Source organism: Oncorhynchus tshawytscha, linkage group LG12, assembly GCF_018296145.1.
Source record: "Oncorhynchus tshawytscha isolate Ot180627B linkage group LG12, Otsh_v2.0, whole genome shotgun sequence".
Lineage (NCBI taxonomy): Eukaryota > Metazoa > Chordata > Actinopteri > Salmoniformes > Salmonidae > Oncorhynchus > Oncorhynchus tshawytscha.
In genome coordinates this window covers 58,150,257-58,168,728 of record NC_056440.1, presented here as the reverse complement: position 1 = coordinate 58,168,728, position 18,472 = coordinate 58,150,257, and the positions used below count along the sequence as shown (strand labels likewise).

The 18,472-nt window shown below is 41.6% G+C and overlaps 1 protein-coding gene across 2 annotated transcripts in view; it reads right to left on the bottom strand.

Annotated features, from left to right (window-relative positions):
• LOC112263537 (cadherin-8-like) overlaps nt 1-18,472 on the bottom strand; it is an 85,778-nt gene that overhangs the window by 34,361 nt on the left and 32,945 nt on the right. For both annotated transcript variants that reach the window (XM_024439934.1, XM_024439935.1), the window contains exon 3: nt 13,797-14,091. In XM_024439934.1, the coding sequence (XP_024295702.1) occupies nt 13,797-14,091 (295 nt within the window). The remainder of the gene's footprint in view (nt 1-13,796; nt 14,092-18,472) is intronic.

Genomic DNA, 18,472 nt, shown 5'->3' with positions numbered 1-18,472 from the left:
TACTCAACCCCACCCTGTGCAATTGGGTCCTGGACTTTCAGACGGGCCACCCCCAGGTGGTGAATGTAGAAAACAACATCTCCACTTCGCTGACCCTCAACACTGTGGCCCCACAAGTGTGTGTGCTGAGCCCCCACCTGTACTCCCTGTTCACCCATGACTGCATGGCCATGCACGCCTCCAACTCAATCATCAAGTTTGCAGACGACACAACAGTGGTGGGCTTGATTACCAACAACGACAAGAAAGCCTACAGGGAGGAGGTAGGGGCACTCAGAGTGTGGTGTCAGGAAAACAACCTCTTACTCAATGTCAACAAAACAAAGGAGATGATCGTGGACCTCAGGAAACGGCAGAGGGAGCACCCCCCTATCCACATTGAAGGGACATCACTGGAGAAGGTGGAAAGTTTGAAGTTCCTCGGCGTACACATCACAGACAAACTGAAATGGTCCAATCACACAGGCAATGTGGTGAAGAAGGTGCAACAGCACGTCTTCAACCTCAGGAGGCTGAAGAAATTTTGCTTGTCGCCCAAAACCCTGACAAACTTTTATAGATGCACAGGCGAGAGCATCCTGTCAGGTTGTATCACAGCCTGGTACGGCAACTGCACTGCCCTCATCCGCTAGGCTCTCCAGTGGGCGGTGCGGTCTGCACAACGCATCACTGGGGGCAAACTACCTGCCCTCCATAACACCTACAACACCCGATGTCAGAGGAAGGCCAAAAAGATCATCAAGGACAACAACCACCTGAGCCACTGCCTGTTCAAACCACTTACCATCCAGAAGGCGAGGTCAGTACAGGTGCATCAAAGCTGGGACCGAGAGATTGAAAAACAGCTTCTATCTCAAGGCCATCAGACTGCTGAACAGCAATCACTAACTCAGAGAGCCTGCTGCCTGCATTGAGACCAAATCACTGGCCACTTTAATAAATGGATCACTAGTCACTTTAAACAATGGCATTTTAAATAATGCCACTTTAATAATGTTTACAAATCTTACATTACTCATATCACATGTGTATATAGTGTATTTTATACCATCTATTGCAACCTATACCGCTCGGCCATCACTCATCCATATACTTATATGTACATATTCTCATTCACCCCTTTAGAAATGTGTGTATTAGGTAGTTGTTGGGGAATTGTTAGATTACTTGTTAGATATTACTGCACTGTCATAACTACAAGCATAAGCATTTCGCTACACTCGCATCTGCTAACCACGTGTATCTGACAAATAACATTTGATTTGATTTGAAGACCTGTTGAATATCAGATACTGTGTTCCTGCCTAGAATATCCAGAATACATAGTTGTCAGTATCACAAAAATTGCTCCCCTGAGCCATTGCTTGATCGGGGACATCAGGCATGTGAAGTGTAAGTAACTGTCACACATAACCCCTTTGTGGTCATTGTCATTTTTGCAGTACAATTCATTGCCTTTTTTAAGATACAGCATTCACTGAGAAACTGGAAGGGAATGTGTGTGTGTGTGTGTGTGTGTGTGTGTGTGTGTGTGTGTGTGTGTGTGTGTGTGTGTGTGTGTGTGTGTGTGTGTGTGTGTGTGTGTGTGTGTGTGTGTGTGTGTGCGGTGTGTGTGTGTGCGTGTGTGTGTGTCTGCATGTGTGTGTGTGTGCATGTGTGTGTGTGTGCGTGTGTGTGTGTGTGCGGTGTGTGTGTCTGCATGTGCGGGTGTGTGTGTTGCAGGAGGAGTGACAAGGAAAACTTACATAACAAGCAGGCTGTGGAGTGTGAGCCGTGACAAGCCGTTTACAGGAACCACAGGAACAAAACAATTAAGAGTGTCCTTTGTTCACCGCTGATGGCTGTGACATATGCCGCCATTTTGAAGTGTTGTGTCATTGATTCACTTTAATTAGTTCTCAGGAAATGTATGCAACATGCAGATAGTTTAGGGAAGGAAGTTAGAGACAGAATGGGACACTTCACATATTTAATTGCTCCCAGGACAGTTATAATGGCTGGGCAAAAACAAATAAAAAACATTGGTATATGCTCTTATGAATATATTCGTCCTGAGTAAGTGACCATAATGGTGTTCTTCTAATACTCTAACAGCAAGGAGTGTAAATATTTAGTACACATTATGTTTTTGAAAAACAAGTAACAATATGCTGTAGGAACTGTTCTGGAAAATGATAGTGTGGTTAAGGGTTATTCAATAGACAGAAGCTGTCCATGGTCAACAGAGACTTGAAACCAAGAATGACTGTGTTACAATAATGACCAATGCCCTACGCTGACATAGACAAATGCACTGTAGCACATTGTTTTTAACATAACTAGATTTGCATTGTACATTTTCTTTGCATTGGAAAATGTATCCAAATGACCCAAACTGCAAGACTGCAGTCAAAGGTCCCATAACCAGGGGGCAGCAGCCTGAGGGTGAAACAAGGGAAATGGGGCATAGGACTTCTGAATATCACATAGGACCAACTACCACAGGTATTACCTTTTTTTAACTAGGCAAGTCAGTTAAGAACAAATTCTTATTTACAATGACAGCCTACCCCGGCCAAACACGGACGACACTAGGCCAATTGTGCGCCGCCCTATGGAACTCCCAATCACGGCCAGATGTGATGCAGCCTGGATTCAAACCAGGTACTGCAGTGACCTAGACCACTGTGCCACTTGGGAGCCCGCTTTGACATTGGTCAGACACCTACTAGAGAACTGAATCAAAACATGCACCCTGTACTCAGAGGAAATGTGAGGGTAGGAGGGAACACCGGAGAACTTAGCTGAACTGCCATCAGATACAAGATCGTTGAGTCCAAAGGGTCAACACGATTCCCGGAGGAATCTGAAAGGTAAGACCAAATGCACTGTACGTGACTTGGGACTCAATGCATCAGTCAGGCATACCGAGAATTCCTACTCCCTCCTGACGAGCAATCCATCATTGGGAACACACAGGAGCTTGTGGTCACTTACACTATGTCCCTATAAAATTAGAGCGCACGCACGCATCTGATGGATATCACATAGAAGAAGAGAGCAAATACAATGGCTTGGGCCTCCAAACTCCAAGTCATCTCCTGCTTTGTTTATCCTCTTTGAAGTGAGTTGAAATTTTAAAGGGCCATCTCTGCACTGTGTTGCAGAGCAGATTTAGCCAATTACCCAGAAGCGCTGAAGTGACATAGTCAACCTGTTCACTGACTGCTGCTGCATAGGCTACTGTGGACACCAGCCTATGACTGTGGAGAAACCACAGACTGGTTAAATCCATACTCCGGCGTAAGGAACAATGCAACTATCAATATTTCACTAACAGTGAAACTAGAATAAGGCACTGTGCTGAAACAAAACAAGCCAAATACCAACATGAGCAGAGAGGTGAAGAAAAACACTCCTCAAAGAATAATCATCATCTACAGAACATGTAACAGGCTGAGTGCTGTTTAATGGTTTCCACACACAGGTTAGAGAAGTGGTTAGAGAAGTGTTGGAGAAAGCATGAGCAGAGGCAGTGTAACAGAGCATTGGCTTTGGTTAATGGGACAGGCATCTGTGAGGATCACAAAGGCTCCACATACAGGAGATTTACCACTTGATCTCACATTCTTATCTGTTCCTTTTTCAAATGACCTTGCTGCATGGACTTTTATGCCTTCCCTTTATTCTCTGCTGTGATTGGATGGGCCTCCTTGCTCAAGTCTCTGCCACCTTGATGAATGTTTTTCCCTCCCATTTATGTGTCTGTGTGCAATTCCCGCCACCAGCAGTGCCACATGAATCTTCTGCTGGGCCCCTTCGGGAAATGTTAGCATAGCAGTGACACTCTCATGCACAAAATAAAGCCTCATCCCTGTGTTTACTGAAGTGATACCCAGAAAGCTTTTTACTTTTGTGCGTGTGTTCTTCACTAAGGAGATGCATACTTAAGCTACTGTGGGTAGAATCATGGACCTTTTTCTTCTCTCGTAAGTATTTACTTGGTGTACTGCCTTTAGTAATTTGAAAATGCCTTTTAAAACAACTATAAAGATAACGTTTTTTTTTTTCTCTCCACAGGATGCAATCAGTGCTTTTCATTTGGGAGAGCGCGGTTGGGTGCCTGCGGGGACCAAACAACAATGGTTTGTACCTCTGACAATTAATAATGCAGACAGAGAACGATGGGAGGGCATAGGATCCCGCACTCACTGCTGAGTACTCTACAATCACCAGGAGCAAGAAGAGCACGAGCATAGACAACTGTTCCCCCAACGCATCCTCCCACACACTACAGTCCTTCAAACACACACACATAGGAAAGAGTTTGGGGGTGAAAACAAGTGAAATATAGTGAGAGAGATACACAGAGATAGTGGGGAAGAGAGGCAGGGAGTAAAAAGAGGGAGGCTTGCAGAGCAGAAGCGAGAAGGAGAGCGGCAGAGAAAAAGCCTCAACGCAACACTACATATCTGCAGCTCTCCTCCTGCATAATTAATGGGATGGAGCAAGATATTTTGAACTGAAGAATGTCTGTGAGAAAGCAACCTGGCATCCTATCAGATATGAATAAGCGTTGCCAATGCTGGGCTGCGAATTAGAACACTTCAGCATTCAGAAAACACTCCCCGCCTCGCTCTGTGCTCATTTACAGACCTCCCACCCATCATGCAGCCTTTGGGTTTCCCTGTTCACTTCCAATCAATTCATAATGGGGTTGGAAGGTATCCAGATTTTTAGACCTTTTCATACCGTTTCTGCACTATACACTGCACTATAAGGTATTACCTAATGTGCACACAAGGGGTGTTGTAAGCCTGCCACACACACTATACGATACATTTATTAAACTTAAGAATGAGTTTGAGTTTTTGTCACAACCCGGCTCATGGGAAGTGTAAAAAGAGCTCTTATAGGACCAGGGCACAAATAATAATATAATAATAATCAGTAATTTTGCTCTTTATTTAACCATCTTACATATAAAACCTTATTTGTTCATCATAAATGGTGAATAACTCACCACAGGTTAATGAGAAGGGTGTGCTTAAAAGGATGCACATAACTCTGCAATGTTGGGTTGTATTGGAGAGAGTTTCAGTCTTAAATCATTTTCCACATAATTTGTGCCTGTACTTACTTTTAATGCTAGTGAGGGCAGAGAATCCACTCTAACATAGGTACGTGGTTGCAAAGGGCATCAGCGTCTTAACAACGCAATTTGCCAAGGCAGGATACTTTGAGCGTAGCCCTATCCAGAAATCTGGCAGTGGCTTCTGATTAAATTCAATTTTCACAGAACCGCTTGATGCAATTTCGATGAGGCTCTCTTGTTCAGATATCAGTAAGTGGACTGGAGGTGGGGCATGAAAGGGATAACGAATCCAGTTGTTTGTGTCATCAATTGTGCACCCAACTCACTCAGGTGCTTCGCTATGTCATATTTTACATTGTCCGTAAGCTTAAGTTCATTTGCACATAACAAATCATATAATGATGGAAAGACCTGTGTTTTGTCCTTGTTAATGCAGACAGAGAAGAGCTCCAACTTCTTAATAATAAGCCTCAATTTTGTCCCGCACATTGAATATAGTTGTGGAGAATCCCTGTAATCCTAGATTGAGATCATTCAGGTGAGAAAAAACATCACCCAGAAAGGCCAGTCATGTGAGAAACTCGTCATCATGCAAGCGGTCAGACAGATGAAAATGATGGTCAGTAAAGAAAACTTTAAGCTCGGTCTCTCAATTAAGGATCTGCCCCTTCTCTTCAATTTTCGCCTAAAATGACATACCCAAACCTAACTGCCTGTAACTCAAGCCCTGGAGCAAGAAAATGCATATTCTTGGTACCATTTCAAAGAAAACACGTTGAAGTTTATGGAAATGTGAAGGGAATGTAGGAGAATATAACACAATAGATCTGGTAAAAGATAATACAAGACAAAAACAACTGTTATTTTGTATTTTTTTGTAGTATCATCTTTGAAATGCAAGAGAAAGGTCATAATGTATTATTCTAACCAGATGCAATATAGATTTTGGCCACTAGATGGCAACAGTGTATGTGCAACGTTTTAGACTGATCCAATGAACCATTGCATGTATGTTCAAATTTTGTATCAAGACTGCCCAAATGTGCCTAATTTGTTTATTAATAACTTTTCATGTTGAAAACTGTGCACTCTCCTCACACAATAGCATGGTATTCTTTCACTTTAATAGCTACTGTAAATTGGACAGTGCAGTTAGATTAACAAGAATTTAAACTTTCTGCCAATATCAGATATGTCTCTGTCCTGGAAAATATTACTGTTACTTACTAACCGCTAACTGCATTAGCCTACATTAGTTCAACAGTCCCGTGGAAGGGACACCGATCCCGAAGTTGTAAAAAAATAAAGTGTCAATACCTTGCCCCTTGATAACCAATGCATGCACTTCTGTATGTTGTTGAAGCGTTACATGGTCGCTGCCCATATCATTGCATAATGCAGAAAATATACGAGAGTTCAGGGGCCTTGCTTTAACAAAGTTAACCATTTTCACTCTAGTATCCAAAAAGAGCCTCTCGGTGGATGCTGCAGTGTGCCAAAGTGGCGTCGGGAGCAACTACTTGCACATGGGTTACCACTCTACTATGTCTCCCTGTCATGGCTTTTGCGCCATCAGTACAGATACCAACACATATTGACCACCAAAGTCCATTTGATGTCACAAAGCTGTCCAGTACTTAAAAAGTATCCTCTCCTGTTGTCCTGGTTTCCAGTGGTTTGCAGAAGAGAAAGTCTTCCTTAGTTGACCCCTCATAAACGTCACAGACCTATACCAGGAGCTGTGCCAGGCCCCGTGCCACATCTGTTGACTCATCCAGCTGTAATGCATAGAATTCACTGGCTTGTATGCAAAGCAGAAATAGTTTCAAAACATCTCCTGCCATGTCACTGATGCGTCATGACACAGTGCCGATGTAGTACTGCTGGTAGTAGCAGAACTACCAGTAGAGCTGGTACGTGTCTCTATGGACGCAGGCCTTACTTTTTTAAACCATTTATCAATTTTCGAGCAAACAGAATGAGCAGCAGCTACGTTTGGCTACATACTGACTGTTAGCTAAATTCCTGCGAGAGAGTAACAATTAATATGATTGGATGTTAATTATTTGACTAGGCTACCTGTATTTGACATTGTGTTGTTATTTCACTGAACACTAGATGTTTTAATTTTATTTTTGGCAGTGAAACGAGGCTACTCAGGTGAGAGAAAAAAAACATCACCCAAATGTATAGCCCTGTTGAAAAATCTAAATGGACTGTTTGAAATCACATTTTTATTTGGCGTACCCCCGACGGCATTACACGTACCCCAGTTTGGGAATATCCGCAGTAGGGGATTGAATGTCTCTGCTGTAACCAAGAACCTTGATCTTGAAATCTAGCCACTAGCTAGCAAGTTAGCAAACCAAATGCATAGCTGGAGCCCTGAGCTGGATATAATCTGAGCTGGATATAATTTATCTTAGATTTCTTATATTTATACTTAACTTAAAGTTAGATTCAATGGCTTTCTCCTAAAACCGAAAAAATGTAAACATATATACGGTTTTAAATCATACCAACAGGATTTCAAAATTCCCTGGCCGGTATACGGTACAAACGGTATATTACCCAGGCCTAAATCATAATATGCTTTATAACACTTTGCTCATGTAAAACTGCATTCTTACATAGTCATCTATTCCATGCAAATGTCCATAATGTTAATTAACACATCAATATATATATATATTAGGAAGGTGACTTGAGCACCTCACTGTGTTTTTACATGTGAGAACTGAACTACGCTTGCCACCTAAATGAAGTATGTAAAAAGCTAGGCAACATAAAGTGTAACACCCTGATCTGTTTCACCTGTCTTTGTGTTGTCTCCACCCCCCTCCAGGTGTCGCCCATCTTCCCCATTATCCCCAGTGTATTTATACCTGAGTTCTCTGTCTGTTGCCAATTTATTTTGTTTGTCAAGCATACCAGCGGTTTTCCCCTTGCTGCTGTCTTTTTCTAGTTCCTGTTTTGACCATTCTCCCTGCCCTGAGCCTGCCTGTTGTTCTTTACCTTGTTACACCACACTTGATTATTGACCTCTCCCTGCCCTGACCCAGAGTATGCCTGCTGTTTTATACCTAATGGACTCTGATCTGGATACTGACCTCTGCCTGCCCTTGACCTGTCGTTTTGCCTGCCCCCTGTTCTCGTAATCAACTTTTGTTACTTCGACACTGTCTGCATTTGGATCTTCCCCTGAAATGTGATATAAAGGTAATATCAATGTAAATCGTATGTTGGCAGCTATACACTGGGCCTTTATTAGGCTTGCAGTACCACATATAGCATGTTCCACTCTCGGGATGCTCTCCATCCCTCCCGTCTCCATCATGAAAGGGATAATGTCAGTGTCCAGCATTGTACTGGTTACCCTGTCAAAGGGGATCAGTCGCATCACTCCAGCCGACACAATGCTGCCCAGACTCATTAGCACTGGCCTTGGGTGTTTATGTACCTTCCTCTCACCACAAGAGCTGCCCAGACAAAAACACACTTCAGCTCATTCATTTCCCTGTCTTTTATCACGTTGCCTCTTATCTCTTCATTTTTTGTGGGCTTCATGGCCGCCACGAAAAGGGTGACTTTTGAAAAGAGCCAGTCGGGGGTTTTGTCCTTCGTTTCATTGAGCTCTTTACCATTCATCCGTAAGAGCCAATCTTATGCAGAACATATTGAAGGGCATCGTTACCTGGGAGCCTGTAGTTTTTGTTCTCTCTTCAAGGAAGTCCAAGCTGAGGTATTAGAGAGGGAGAGTTCAGGCTCAGCCACACAGGGGGGCAGGACAAATGACAGGCACCAGCAACCTTGGAACTGCAGAGTACAATTGTGTTAATGCACAGCTAGGTATGTTATGTGTGCCACAGAGTGCATGCTACATAGAAAGCCTACATACTGTATCCTACGAAGAATAAATGCCTCAGGAGGCTTTGAAGGATCAGAGACTGATCATATTACATGCATAATTCAGAGTTACGCCGGATAATAAATAACATGTGATGAATAAGTAATGTGTGAGTCAGTGTGTGTGTGTGTGTGTGTGTGTGTGTGTGCGTGCGTGTGCACTTTCATTATTTTGGTACAACCAGACAGATGCGTCAGCTAGGTGATTGATTAAATTGAATGATGGCAGAACCAGTCCAGACACGCCCGTTGTCTCGGCATATTCACACTGTTTGTCTGTCAAAACAACACATTCCCAAAACTTGAAATTGTTTTCTATCATCCAACAAGCCATATCAAAAGGCTGTATCGAAAGACGAATCTAGATTTGTACATAAGCATAGGCACCCATATAGAGGGAGAAATAGCGAGAGAGAGAGAGAGAGAGAGAGAGAGGACTCTCCAAATGCAGAATGAGGTGAAATAGAAGGAGCAAGTTATTTACAGCTAGGCCCAGCTTGTCTGTGAAATCTCCTCTGCCTTGGACTCCTGTCCTGTCCCTATTTAGCAGCACCGAAAGGGCTGGCTGGGCTGAGAGAGTCACATCAGGTTCACAGGCCTAACCCCTGCCTCAGCTGAGGCCATTGGCCTTCTACAGCACCGTGCCTGGCCTGCACGGCAGATGTGACTCTGCGATGGTCCAGCTGCAGACAGTGTTAAAGGCCCACAACCTCCTGCCTCCCTGCCCATCTGCCAGAACCTAGAGTCCTGAATCGGAGAGGCGAGTCGCACCAAACAGAAGCCCTCCACCAACGTTCTCCACCAAGTTGTTACAGTTGAAGACCATGGTCTAAAAATGAATGTTTTCAAAGTTAAGACGATGACCCTCAAATTAAGCTACAATGTTCCCTTTGCCACTGCTCCAAAGCCACGGTTTTGTTCAGAATTGACAGCAAGATCAGCGTTAAATTACAAAGACCATATGTTCGATGAAATCAAGGCAGTCAATGTATTGCACATCTGGCCTAAATGGAGCGTGGAAGGGTATCAAAAATAGTCCAGCTGTCCTGTAATGTGTTGAAGTATTGTGTGTAAGATCATCTCACAGGTGACTAATGTGGCCCATATCTGAGTTCACCTGCGTCCCTTTGCTTTTTTGTAAAAAACGTGTTATGTTTCACTCTGTACATGTTTAATTTATGAAGGTGTGCTAATATTAAAATGAGGGGTCTAATGTACGTATACTGTAAATTGGAAGCCCAATGGATGTCTGCATGTAGCACTCATTTCCATATGTCTCTCCTTGATCAAGTCAAAATCAATGATGACAACTCTTTACTTATTTCCCAAGCTGCCATCATTGATCAGTGCATAATCAAAAATATCATTAGAGCCACAGACCGTGCCTGTTAGTCCTGTTACCGATGTTCATAATAACTCTCAAAATGCAAATGAACTCCAGGTAATCTATTAATGTCACTTCAATTTTATGTCTGCGCTCCAATTTAGCAGATCCTGACACGTTTGCACGCCTGGTGCTTCTGTACACAGGCTCATTTTACAGGGGGGTTGAGAGCGGCCGCGCTGCGAGGAGAGGAGGGCTGAGGAGCGACATGCCATCTGTCTCTCCACCAGCTTTATTAATCGCCTTGATAATGAAGCAGGCTCAGGCAAGGCTCCCGAGGCCTCACGTTGGAGTTTGAGACGGCAAAACAACTTTCCAAGTTTATTTCTCTGTGTAGCAATTATTGTCATTCACACCCTTTCTCTGGTAGAGAGGAGGGTCGGACGACCTGATTCTCATTACCTGAGTCGTCACTTTAAGCAGACTCTGTAATTTAAACTACATCACAATCCCCTTGTTAGCTCCAGAAGGCAGGGAGCTCTATAATTCCGGCATATGGTTGAAGGACCTAGTGAGGGAATTTGCTTGCTTGTCTTGGCCTTAAAGTCAAAGACCCCATTAACAAGAGAACGGATCCAATAATCCAATGAGATTTGTCCAATCTGTGCAAATGATACATAATTCCCCTTGTAACAAACTCATTTAGAATTTAAGACCACTTTAAATATATAAATATTGTGAATATAGATACAGCATTTTCAGCTGTCCAGTATCAAGAAATGAATGGATGAGTATAGTGTATTAAATATTAATATATAATCATATAAAACCTTTAACAGGATATTTGGTGCTTGTTTGATTGTTTATTTGCCCACACTCAAAGGTTAATATGAAGATGTAAGCAATATTAATATGACAAACACCCCAACAACTTCCCATTTGAGATAATGTTGAAGAAAAAAATGTTTAATGCTCTAATGTCCTCTTAGAATGAGATCATTAAGTGTTACAGTCAGGGAATGAGATCAGAGTAAGATAAGAGGAACATCTCCTGTAGGTTGAATGCACATCACCAAGGAAGTAAGTAAAATAAATGTCATGACATGTACTCTGCACTCTTACGTCTTCAATGGAGAATGTTTATAAGGGCACAAGGCGAGATCCAAATGCAGACACAGGAGGCATGGGCGCCGATATTTATTACACCAAGAGGGGTAGGCAAAAGACAGGTCGGGGACAGGCGAGAGTTCATAAACCAGGTCAGAGTCCAAACAGTACCAGGGGATAGGCAGGCTCGAGGTCAGGACAGACAGGGGTTCAGTGAACAGGTCCGAGTCCAAACAGTACAAGGGGATAGGCAGGCTCGAAGTCAGAACAGGCAGAGTGGTCAGGCAGACGGATTCGGCGTCAGAACAGGCAAGGGTCAAAACCAGGAGGGCTAAGAAAAAACAGAAACTGGGAAAAATAGGAGCTAGGAGAAACGCTGGTTGACTTGGCAAAACAAGACAAACTGGCACAGAGAGACAGGGAACACGGGGATAAATACACCGGGGACTGATGGGGAAAACAGGAGACACCTGGAGGTGGGTGGAGACAATCACCAAGACAGGTGAAACAGATCAGGGCTTGACAATGTCAGTACACCAATAAACAAAACCCAAACTGTAAATGGCTTTATTTGATTTGTTTTTCAATAAATGACATAACATGAAGTGAACAAAGCCACGTTTCTTATCCAGCTCACCTTCAGAAAGAACAAGGCATTCTCAGGCATGTTCTATTAACCTTTGTGCTCACCTGCACACTGGAAACATGAAGCCCTTACAAGCACATGTCACATATTTTTTTCTAGCGGTAACTGCCTGCCAAGGTAGTGATGACACACTGAGGCATTGTCAAGCCTGTGTTTCAATGTGTACTATGAGAGGCATGTCAGCCCAAACATGTTAAAAGCTCACCTTTGTTTGTTAAAGCTCCATATAACAGCTTCCGGTTTTTGAATTTACTTCAAGCCCTTTTTAATAGTTTTGAGTTACATGTTTTTGTCAGAAATCCAACAGTCTATGTTCATAAGAGTTTCTTTTCCTCTGTTTTCGCAGTAGACGTTATTGGAATTTTAAAGCACAATTAGAAAATAGAGTATGAGTTCTGTATGAAATCTTATTTTAGTGTGATAGAAATGAAACGCAAATGATTTATGAATATGAGACGGGAGATGAAAAAAGACTCCAATGTTTGTTTGTGTCTTTATGTCCAGAGCTTTTGATAGCGCCACAACACATAAAAACTTAACAAGGCCAAAACAAGTCCTTTCAAAAAGCCTTTCAAGCTAACAAGAGAACATTGGTGAATGTTTAATTAATCAGCAGTGACAAAGCAACAATCACAAAAGCCAGAAACTTCAATTTTTATATTGCATTCCCTTTGCCAAATCCCAGTCTCTGCAGTCAACTAGCACTTTGCTTTTCAACCCACTACTAACAATTCCCTTCACTTCACTGTCAACACCCTTGGATAAATACAATGAGCATTTCAATTGAGAACAACACACTAAGAGAAAACTGCAATGTTGGTGGCTGCAATATGTGTTTGCAGTCATAGTAAAATCATATCTGACTTATGTCAGCATCATGATAGGGAACAACAGTACCCAACAAATAACCACACCACTATATGCCTCTTTCTGAAGGCAGCATGTCAAAAAGATGAAGAGATGCATCCTGCTCTCCCACTTGTTTCTGATTTTCTACAAAATACTCACAGTTAGGTAACCATTCCAAGGTCAGTACTGAGACCCTCGAAATACATGAGCCGATTCATTTTCAGGTACTGCTAACTGTGTGTGCTATATTTGAAATGTGTGATCAGGCACCACTAATTTGAATGCTTGGCTGAAATAAATATGTGAATATATGAATATATTAACATACTGTTACATACAAAAGGTTTTGTAGTGGTTATATACAATATTGTTAAGGAATATGTCAAACGTTGTGTTGAAAGCATATATGCTATCCCCTTGCAGGAATTGTTACTACTCAACACTGAAGACCATACTTAATATTAGGGTCGGCAAGTAGCCTGGTGGTTAGAGCATTGGACTAGTAACCGAAAGGTTGCAAGATCGATTCCCCGTCCTGACAAAGTAAAAATTTGTTGTTCTACCCTGAACAAGGCAGATAACCCACTGCTACTACGCTGTCATTGGAAATAAGAACGTGTTCTTAACTGACTCCCCTAGTTAAATGAAGGTTAAATAATAATATGACAACATGGAATTCATGATGGTAACATGCAATTGAAAAGTCAGGAAAAAAGTGTGTATTCCAATGATGACCAATGTTATCAAAACAGAAATGTGGGTATTACATATCACAACAGTTACCCAAATACCCTACAATTACATGTAAATAAAGGTTCTATTTTCAAATGATGTAGAGGTGAGTTTGTATGCCCGCAGAAAGAGAAGTTGAAGGCCTTCACTTGACTTACCCACTTGAGACGTCTCTGGGACAGAGGCCCGGTAGGGGCCTTCAACGAACTGTGGCGGATTGTCGTTGATATCCTGCACCTTTATGATGAACTCCGAGGGCGGTTCCAGGGGTTGATCGGTGTCTCTGTTCGTGACTTGTGCTGTAAGCGTGTACTCTGCCTTCTCCTCTCTGTCCAGTCTCTTCATGGCGTGAATATCTCCCGTAATCTCGTTGATGGCAAAGATGGTACCCGCCCCCTCGCCAGCCAGGACATACTTTATTGGTGTGCTGCCAACATCCAAATCTGTGTGTAGCTGGAAAAAAAAGGAATGAATTGGTAAGCGTCACAATGTATTCTTATATCACTGGCATAATCTTTTAAGTTAATTGATAAGAGTTTTATGAATGTTGAAAACCAATGTTGGCGCGACTGGGGTAGTTATAAATGTTTTTTTGTACATATTGATAACTGAAGCCCACTGAGAACAAAGTTTACGGTGAACTGATACACTATAGAAAGTGGGTCATGTCTACCTTATTATCTTATCATGAAGCACAGTATACAAATAGTAATGCCAGTACACATTAGTGCGAATAACACTCTATGGCCAGAGTTTTTTTTCTTTCAAAACAACCTCAAACACTTTCATTTCCTATAAATCCGTGGTGTAAAAGTACTGAAGTAAAAATACTTTAAAGTACTACTTAAGTCATTTTTGGGGGTATCTGTACTTTACATGACTACTTCTATTATTGACAACTTATAGTTTTACTCCACTACGTTCCTAAACAAAATATGTACTTTTTACTTCATATATTTTATCTGACACCCAAATGTACTATTTAAATTTTGAATGCTTAGCAGGACAGGAAAAGTGTCTAATTCACAGAATTATCAAGAGCACATCTCTAGTCGTCCCTAATGCATCTGATCTGGCGGACTCACGAAACACAAATGCTTTGTTTGTAAATTATGTCTGAGTGTTGGAGTGTGCTCCTGGCTATCCATACATTCATAAAACAAGAAAATCTTGCCATCTGGTTTGATTAACATCTACTTGAACTTTTGATACGTAAGTATATTTTAGAAGTTACATTTACTTTTGATACTTAAGTATATTTAAAACCAAATACTCTCAGACTTTTACTCAGGGAGTATTTTACTGGGTGACTTTCACTCTTACTTGAGTCATTTTCTATTAATGGTGTCTTTACTTTTACTCAAGTATGAGATTTGAGTACTTTTTCCCATCACTGCCTATGTATAGAGTCACCTGTCAAGGTCTTTGACACTGCCATCTGGCAAGCGAGCACACATTGTGTGAACATTAGCGGATTCAAGTACAGACAACCCTTTTCATGTTTAAAACGACTAAAGAGATTCATAGGGAATAAGATGATAAGAGAACTGGAGCTCCACGGTAAGAGACAGTTGGAGGTTTTTTTCTTCTTCCTCAAATGAGGAGCGGATATGGCTGGTTTTATTCTATCCATATATTAGGATCTTGATCCCAAAGGTAAGTAACTAAGGATTGTAGGGGGGATCTTAAAGTAGAACATTTGCAAATTGGACAATGTTCAGCATTGGTCTGAAACATGGCCAGAAGAGGTCCTCTTTCTAATTTGTATTTTTGTAAAGATCTTGCGCCAGAACATCCTATTCAGCAACTTCCATTTCATTTTCTGCCCTGAAATTTGCCAGAGGTATTCCTTTGAGACCATGTTTGGGGACAGAGTAACAAGGTAAAATGTGTGTACAGAAATCCAGACCTCTATAAAGCCTCCACGATTGTTTTATAAACCCGTTTTTATGCATATACTGTCTCAAACGTGCTGTTCACAGACACTGACAAAGCATATTCACTTAAATTGTCACACCTTGCACTTTTGTTTTCCTAATTGTGCCATCATTTCACATGAAAGATGTGGCTCATTAACACAACAGCTTCACAACATTCCACACACTACGAAACCTCTTAAATGAGCCCAAATGAATGCATGTCGGTTTACTTGGAGGCTGTGTGTGTGTGTGTGTGTGTGTGTGTGTGTGTGTGTGTGTGTGTGTTAAAATACAAAGCCAGCAAAGAAGAACCATACATGGAACCATACATGAAGTCTTCTTGGTATAATTGTATCAATTATTCTAATCATGGAACAAAAATAAATATCAACCCCCCCTCCCCTCATAGTATGTATGTACAGTAAACTGTGAGAAACCCATTCTCACCAGAATGTTTCTAGATACAGTGCATACTGTCCAGTGTAAATGGTACCTCTTTCCCTCTTGTAGGATGATCTTTTCACCACAACCTTAACCTTTAACCTTAACCGTTTTGTGTTCATTAAAACTGTTCTGTCCACATTCGCAATTGCAACAATAACGTTATATGGTACAGACACTCAACCACTCAAACCCTCAAACTGCACTTTGAGTTAAATGAAGTTTAAACCAAAAAATTCAATAAAAAAAGACTAAGTCTGCACTAAATAAGCATAAGTAGATTAACGACTGGAAAATAACCCAATAGCAATGTCACAACCGCAGCCTTGCATGATAATGAAAACTGCTCACATATCCGGACTTCCCATCATGCATCTATGTATCTATGTTTATTAGAAACCCCTCTACATGTAAGAACTCAGACATCATGCTTATTGGCCTGCGTTATAGTTCACTGCTTCATTGTGAATCCCAATGCACAATGAGGGGAATCAGACCCCCTTCCCACTGTACCCTCAATCACTGCCACATGTGGCTGCTTTTACTGTCAAGCTCAGGAGAAAACATGCCACTCCATACTCAAGATGAGCTTTCATAGCAGTCGCTGGAACAATAGTGCATTCTAATGAGGAATATTTCATTCCCCTCGGCCTCAGGCTCCACACTTAAGTGTAGCGTTAAGCCCTACATGGCGAATTAATGATTTTGCTCCTTGTCAGGGCAAGTGGTGGAGAGGGCATGTGCTGCTCCTCTCTGCAGGGTGAGGGAGTGTGAGGGAGAGGGGGCCCTGTCACCCTGTAAGGCTGGGTGTCAGCTGGCGTCTAGCATGTCAGAGCAGTTCCCCATCTGAATCTCATCGCAAGGCTCAATTAGCCAGGGTTTCTTTGTGCAGTTTGCCCTGGAAGCTTAAATCCTTATATGCTGATTTGTGTGGTGAAATTCATCCTAAAATACTTGCTTTTTACATCCTAAGAAATTTGGATGTGGGCTATCTGTGTGTGGTTCACAAACTGACATGAAAAGCAACATATGAGCAAGTATGATCAGACTGAAACCCTGTTTACAACTGGTAAGATAATGAGAATGACTATTTCCTATACGTTCTTATTTGATTAGATCACGATCAGATAAAAGGTCAGATATGATGTCCATTGGTCACTGTAACAATTTCTCACTGTATTAGGTCACAGATGCCATCATAGGGGATGTAGTTCTAAAAACATGGCATCATATACAGAACCAGTCAAAAGATTGGACACCACTCATTCAAGGGTTTTTCTTGATTTTTACTATTTTATACATTGTAGAATAAAACTGAAGACATCAAACAAATCAAAACATATTTTAGATTTTTCAAAGTATCCACCCTTTGCCTTGATGACAGCTTTGAACACTCTTGGCATTCTCTCCACCAGCTTCATGAGGTAGTCACCTGGAATATATTTCAATTGCCTTGTTAATTTGTGGAATATGTTTCCTTCTTAATGCATTTGAGCCAATCAGTTGTGTTGTGACAAGGTAGGAGTGGTATACCCAAATCACTGAAGCTGGAGACTCATATCTCCCTCTCTAACTTTAAGCAGAGCAGCTCACAGATCACTGCACCTGTACGTAGCCCATCTGTAAATAGCCCTTCCAACTACCTCATCCCCATAGTGTATTTATTTTTTGCTCCTTTGCACCCCAGTATCTCTACTTGCACATGCATCTTCTGCACATCTATCACGCCAGTGTTTAATTGCTAAATTGTAATTTTTCCGCCACTATGGCCTATTTATTGCCTTATCTCCTTTATCTTACCTCATTTGCACACACTGTATATAGACTGTTATATTGTGTTATTGACTGTATGTTTGTTTATTCCATGTGTAACTCTGTGTTGTTGTTTGTGTCGCACTGATTTGCTTTATATTGGCCAGGTCGCAGTTGTAAACTTGTTCTCAACTGGCCTACCTGGTTAAATAAAGGTTAAATAAATAAAAAATGTACTACATAAGATATCCCTATTTGGTAAAAGACCAAGTACATATTATGGCAAGAGCAGATTAAATGAGCAAATAGAAACGACAGTCCATCATTATTTTAAGACATGAAGGTCAGTCATTCCAGAAAATGTCAAGAACTTTTAAAGTTTCTTCAAGTGCAGTTGCAAAAAACATCAAGTGCTATGGTGAAACTGTCTCTCATGAAGGACCGCCAGGGCAAAGGAAGACCCAGATTTAGCTCTGCTGCAGAGGATAAGTTAAGTTAACTGCACCTCAGATTGCAGCCCAAATAAATGCTTCACAGAGTTCAAGTAACAGACACATCTCAACATCAACTGTTCAGAGGAGACGGCGTGCAACAGGCCTTCATGGTTGAATTGCTGCAAAGAAACCACTACTGAAGGACACCATTAATAAGATGAGACTTGTTTGGGCCAACAAACATGAGCAATGGACATTAGACTGGTGGAAATCTGATGAGTTTAAATT